Source organism: Gavialis gangeticus, unplaced genomic scaffold (assembly GCF_001723915.1).
Source record: "Gavialis gangeticus isolate Ggan-Ray unplaced genomic scaffold, GavGan_comp1, whole genome shotgun sequence".
NCBI classification, from domain to species: domain Eukaryota; kingdom Metazoa; phylum Chordata; order Crocodylia; family Gavialidae; genus Gavialis; species Gavialis gangeticus.
In genome coordinates this window covers 227,627,202-227,633,949 of record NW_017729032.1, presented here as the reverse complement: position 1 = coordinate 227,633,949, position 6,748 = coordinate 227,627,202, and the positions used below count along the sequence as shown (strand labels likewise).

Genomic DNA, 6,748 nt, shown 5'->3' with positions numbered 1-6,748 from the left:
CGTCACCCAACCATAGCCTCAGTTAGGACACAACACTTTTGGGTAACAAACTTAGAAAAGGTTGTGGACCAAATGGAGGGTCCAGAAAACAGTAACAAAAATGGCTATATGCCTAGAAAACAAGATAAGAATAGGTTAGAAAAAACATTTCTTATAAATGGTTTAGGTCAAGGGCACAAGGAAATAGTGGCTGTGGCAGCAACATTTTCAGCTCTGCCATGTGCCTTATGCCAGAACTGCAAATACTGCCATCATATGCCACTGTGTGGTGACAGGTAAAATGGCCAGAGGGTGACTAGGACTGCATCAGCCTTTTCTCTATCTTCTGCTACCAACTGCTATGCCCATTGGGGCTAAAGAGCCCCAGATTCTTTGGCAGGCTACACATCCCAGCCACACCCATGCAACAACTTCTAGTGGCTTTGTGGTAGTCTAGCAGGTTGGCTAGAGTGGCTCTGTGGGCCACATTTTTTAAACTTCTGACTTGGGGATCAGCAAATCCTGACATAGGACATGGGGATGAACAAAATGACTTTTCAAGGTCCCTTTAAACCCTGTTTTTTTATAAATTTATGAAACACATGATTTGAAGCACATGGAATTACAGTGATTTCAGGTAAGTGGTACAGAATATCTTCCAAAATAAGTATAAAAGCTTTCTAGTTGTATATATGTGTAAACTATATTTATTTGTCTGGTTTTTTTATGCCAAATGTATGTAATACTTTTATCAATCTCCACTAACTTATTTCTTTTATTGATCTCTGCTAAATTGGTATTTGAAGAAGCAAATACCAATTTAGAAAGTATTCAAAGTATAGCAAAGTATAGCTAAGTCATGTATGAAACTAACTCCTTTTTCATGCTAACATTTGCATAAGAGCTTTGGGGTTTTTTTGTTTTGTTTTGGGTTTTTTTTTTTGGAAGATGGTGCCAACCTGAGAGTTTTAACTAGTAAGAAGATGTGAAAAATGTACTTTTCCTTATTGTACAAATGATATACTTATTATATTAAACCAGTCTACCTAATAGAACAAATTGATTTGAGGCAGTTACTTTATTGCGATGTCTCCCAGGAGGTAGACTTAACATAATGATAATATAGATTAAAGAAGGGAGAGAATGGAAATAAGATGCTTGTCCATCATTATCCTGTTTTCTTGTATAGAGTACATCCCTGTATATAAGCTTCACCTAATTTCTGAGAGGCAGAAATAAATATTTATTGTAGAAACTGCACCGCAGCATGTAGGGAGCTGAGCTTGTCCTCAAGAATGCTGTCGGCCCTGCATGCTGGTAAGGGACCATGAAGAGGTCCGCCGTGCCTGTTCTGGTGCTGCACACTGAGCCTAACCCGGTGCACCAAGTCCAAGCCGACACTAGGCCCAAGGCCTCCTAGTCTTAGTGACATCTGTGAATTCATGTACTACCCTTGTAGTAAACCCTTCTCAGGAAATGGTATCTAGGAATGAAGGGATTCAAGCCCATATCTTGTAGTAGAAGAGTGTAAGCATCATCAAGCTAGAAGCTTGGCTGGGCCAGGGGCACTGTACCCTACCCCTTTGAAGCTCACATTCTATCCAGAAGGGAAAATGAGAGCATGCAATAAAATGTATCACTCTGTTGTCAAGTGATGAGGAATGGAGAAATAGAATGAGAAAAAGAAACGTCCTGGTTCATACTTCCAATGCTGTGCATGCTTTTTTATCCAGTCTTATACATGTGAAATGCATAGGCAGTGCCTTTAATTTGTTGAACATACACATTAAAGTTAAACCTATTGAATGTAGAAAAATAAATCCCATGCTTTGGTCTTTTTATCAGTATTTATTCCATGGATTATAAATAGTGCTGTCGATTAATCCCAAATTAGCTTTTTTTAAAAAACAGATATTTTGGGATAGGTGGGCATAGGATTGTTTATGCAAAATTAGTAATCTAATTTATATTTTTAACAGTACAGCCTCAGATAATACAACTTAAAAATGAAACCACATTTGAGAATGGTCAAACAACACTCATTTGTGAGGCAGAAGGAGAACCCATTCCAGAAATTACTTGGAAAAGAGCCATCGATGGAATAACTTTCTCTGAAGGTGACAAGGTAAAGAAGTTTCTTATGTTTGATTCTGAATGATTAGACACTAAAAGTCTAAACACATATTGTTTCATTAAGTCTTTTTTGCAAGTAGAAAACTAATATAGAAAAAAAGATTAATAGGCTTCTCTCAGAACTGGAGGACACTTCTTATTGAAAGTAATAACACTATATTATGCAATTTTTACATTTTAAAATATAGAAAAGAAAAAATGTAGTCAAACCGATGAAAGGTAAATCATCCCAAAATGGGTCTAATCTTTCAAAAAGTACTACTTTAGGTAACTCGGTTTCTTGGTTCCTGTCTTAAGACACGTGTAGCCTAAGTTTTAGATGCACTGATCTGTCACATCTTTCTTTGACTGTATCAAGAATAAAGTTGTTCAAGCTGGTGCCTCAATAAATCATACATAATGAAGGGATACTTCTGAAAGCTGTTATTATTATTATTATTACTATTACATTACTATTTCTATTCTTCTCTCTCATATCTCTCACCCCCAGCTTTTTCATGTAGATCAGAAATGATCTTTTGCTACCATGCCTGTACTGTTTCTGCAGTGTTTGATTTTCAAACTGAATTGAGTGGGTAAGATTCCCTAATTATGAACAAAAAAAAATATATGCCAGTTACTCTGGCCCTAAGAGTTGTTCTGAAGAAGAGTGTAAAAAGGCAGAGAGAAATTAGAGAGAGAACAGTTTCGTTTGCAGCAAACAACAATAAAACTGCCATTGGTTTCATTATGAACCAGGACAGAACCACAGGAGGAATTAAACCAATTTTTAAAGTAATTCCTTTTTTAGTGGTTTTAGAATCATAGATTTAATAGACATTAGGGCTGGAAGGGACCTCGGAAGATCATCAAGTCCAGCCCCCCACTCCAGGGGCAGGAAGTCAGCTGGGGTCACAGGATCACAGCAAGATAAAACATCCAAATGTCTGTTAAAGGAGTCCAGAGTAGGTGCTTGCACCACCTCTGGCGACAGTCTGTTCCAGCCCTTGGGGACTCGGATAGTAAAGAAGTTCTTCCTTATGTCCAACCTGAAATGGTCTTGGAGGAGTTTGTGACCATTTCACCTTGTCATCCCATGGGCCATTGTGGTGAACAGGTGTTCTCCCAGGTCCTGATGTAGACCCCTTATATACTTATAGGCAGCCACCAGGTCCCCCTGAACCTGCACTTTTCCAGGCTGGAGAGTCCCATAGTTCTCAGCCTCTCATCATAAGGCCCATTTTCCTGCCCTCTGATCATGCGTGTGGCTCTCCTCTGGTCTCCAGTTCCAATTCTCCTTCAGTCTTTCCCTTTTGACTTTTTCTGTTTCATTTAGAATGAGGGAGACCATACCAATGAGTAGCAAACATGAGAGTTTTCAGTATAGAAATTAGCGTAGGTGGATTGAAATAGCCAGTCAAGGTAGTCATACTCATAGTGTGATGGGGTGGGGGGGTGCACAAAAAACAGTGGGATTATGCCAAAACAAGAAACAGGATGAATTACATCAAAGAGAATTACTGAATGGAAAGAAAATATGCATTTATGCCTTATTAAGGGTCTCTTCTAAGGCATAATAGAAATATTTTCATTGACTTTGTGGGCATTGCATATGGCCCTTCACATACAGTACTCCTTGGATTAGATAAGATAATTACATTTCAGTAGAAGATATAGAAGTTACACTCTTAGACAGCTCATTTAATATTAGTCTTTTCAGAAATTATAAATTAAAACACTTACAAAAACCAAGTGAAATATTTTTGAGTCAAATTTGGCCTACAGAAGGATACATCTTTCACCTCCACTAAAAGCAAGGTGGTTCAAAGCACATGAAATATATTTTTTTCATTAGAATGTTCCTAAAGATATTTTTGTCACACCAAAAGTAATTCTATAAACAGTCATTATACTTTTTCAGAGTTTAAACCTAAGTATTTCCCTATAGTTCATGTGTATGCTTTCCATTCATAGTGTAGAAAGTTAGGCACTATGCACCTCTCTTGTGCATACGCATGCTCACTCTTTCTCTTTTTCTCTTTACTTTTAAAAGATATTATTTAACACATTGAGGATGACAAAGTACAAGCTAAATGGAGGTACCTTTTGCATGGCTGATGTACTGTATATACAAGACATAATAGATCAAAAGAAATAAAAATGTTCTGGTTGCCTCTTACTCTTACTGCAGAGGTTTTTGGCTGCCTATAAATATGCTCGTAATTAGAATGCTTTGGAGCAAGCTCAGTTAATTGAGTCTGCTCCACGTTCTAATTGGAACACTCCAGCATCACCTCACCATCCCATGTATTAAGCCCCCACACATTTTAAAATAGCAGTGATGGTGCTTTAAACCACATCAAATGAGCTTTAGATAAAGTGTACTGCAGCCATTTTAAAATGCACTGGGGCTTAATATACATGACAGTGAGTTGTTTTAATTAGAGTGGCTGTCCAGGAACTACACTAATTAAAGCCCCTGCTCTCCCCTCTCCCCTGAGTACATGTATAGTTGGCCCTTTTTATTTCCAGCTTTGCTAATCTGGTCTTTAATTTTCCATGGAGTAGAAAATAAGGCACCACACTGGAACCTTGGTAGCTCAGTTTAGGGTTTAATTGTACCTTCCCTGACTCACTTGTGCTGTAACAGCATCACAGACATTGTCAAATGAAGCCCAACACAGCTGATCTGCTTTATTTGGCAAAACACATTGCCTTTTGTCCCTTCATTGTTCATATGGGACAATGGGTGACATGTTCCACTTACAGAGATGCATCCCCAGGAAACAAGTGGACAGGTCCGGTTGCCAGGTGGGGTTTCAGAGACGTGCCCTGGAGATTCCTAGGGGAATATCTCTGTAAGTATGAAAAACTGGGAAGCCAGTCTTATAGGTTGGAGGACCCAATCCTTCATGAATTCCTGGAGCATGCAGAGACAAGGCCCCTCAAGGCCTGGGAGTTGTTACCTGGGGTGGCTGAGTGTGAGCAGCTCCAGGTCTTCTTGTGCAAATAGACAGACCCCACCCACAAATAAAGAGGCACAAGTTATTTACTACCTTCTGTCACAGCTACAAGATAAGGCATTTGTGGCGTGGCAAAGGGCATAGGTGTCTATTTGTTTTCATTTTGTGCTTCCATAAAAATTGTTATGGCACCAGAAAGGCGATGTCAGTTTCCTGGCATAGAGCATTGTGGAATTCAAAGCTCTTTTTGTTTTGTGGCAAGTATTCTGCATTATAAATATTGGTTATTTCATAAGTTCCCAGTCTTTTTACCTTTTTTGTCTTTTAGTTAGGCGTTGTAATGTATGGTATATTTCAACAATTTTTTGAGTTACAGAATATACTACTATGGATCCCTGGTGCATGAGCACCAGTGGAGAACCAGAAGTGTCATTCAATTCTTCCTTCCACTCTGCAAGATAAGAAACCACACCAGCAGGGTTTGAACTGTTATATAATAATGCAATAATAAGGTGCCAGAGAAAGCAGTACATTGGGGAACTATACTTTTAGAAATTATATATATAATTTCTTTGTCAATTTAAATAAATTTAAATAAATTTTAAAAGTAAAATTAAAATGTTCTTATTAATAACAAATGCATATATGTGTTTTGGTTGTGTGTATTTATACACATGCGCTTGTGTGTGCATGCGTGCACGTGCACACACACACACACACACACACACACACACACACACACACACACACACACACATTTTGTAGATGCCACTTAGACATTTTTCAGTTGTTTGAAACTTTGCACATTTTGTCCATAGCCTGAGATGTAATCATTACCATGCTCGTAAACCCATCAGATCTGCTGTCATAAATCATGGACACAAGTGTCCCAGTTATGTTTCTTTTGGAATGAAAGACTCTGGGAAATATAATCATTATCTAATGTGTCTCCGATGTCTCGTATCAGAAGCAACTAGGGCACTTCAGAACATGGGGGACAAAATTCAGAAATAATCCAACTTGGTGTTTTTGTTTTTCAGGGTCCCCTCCCCCAGTTAAAAATTTTATGCTTTCAGAAGCAATGGATGGCTTTTTCATCAGCCAGTTTATTGTGTACTAAAAAAAGTAGTCCCTTCAACTTCCTAGTTTTGACTGCAGAATGTATTCTTGGGATTTAACATTCTGAAGGAATGAAAAGTTTACTCAGTAGAGCAGGGATTCCCAACCCCTGGACCATCGCCTGGTATTGGGCTGCAAAGGGTTGGCTGCTGGTCTGCAAGAGGCTTGGCTTCTGGACCAGAAGTGACCACGGACCAGAAAACTGCAGACTGGAGGTGACTGGCATACGGCAAACTGGCAGCCACCCCTTTTTCATACTGAGTATAAAAAGGGGTTGGCTGTCTGCCCACAGTATGCTGGTGACTGCTGGTCTGTAGTTTGCCTGTCTGTGGTCACTTCCAGTCCATGGTTTGCCAGTCCTCAGCATAAAAAAGTTGGGAACACCTGCAGTAGAACATTCTGAATGACTGTTTCCATTAAATGGAATTTTAGCTTTTATGCTGTGTTTTTTTTCTAGCCTGATAAAATTCTCTTTATTTGAAAGTGATTGATTAATAATGAAAACGTGAAGTTTTATTATCTAATTGAAAAATGTAATAAAATGCTGGAAAACATTTATTTTGCATTATTAAATT

General features: G+C 38.5%; 1 protein-coding gene across 2 annotated transcripts in view; it reads left to right on the top strand.

Annotated features, from left to right (window-relative positions):
• Nucleotides 1–6,748, top strand: part of NCAM2 (neural cell adhesion molecule 2) — a 691,500-nt gene that overhangs the window by 437,654 nt on the left and 247,098 nt on the right. For both annotated transcript variants that reach the window (XM_019524735.1, XM_019524736.1), the window contains exon 8: nt 1,959–2,104. In XM_019524735.1, coding sequence (XP_019380280.1) covers nt 1,959–2,104 — 146 coding nt within the window. The remainder of the gene's footprint in view (nt 1–1,958; nt 2,105–6,748) is intronic.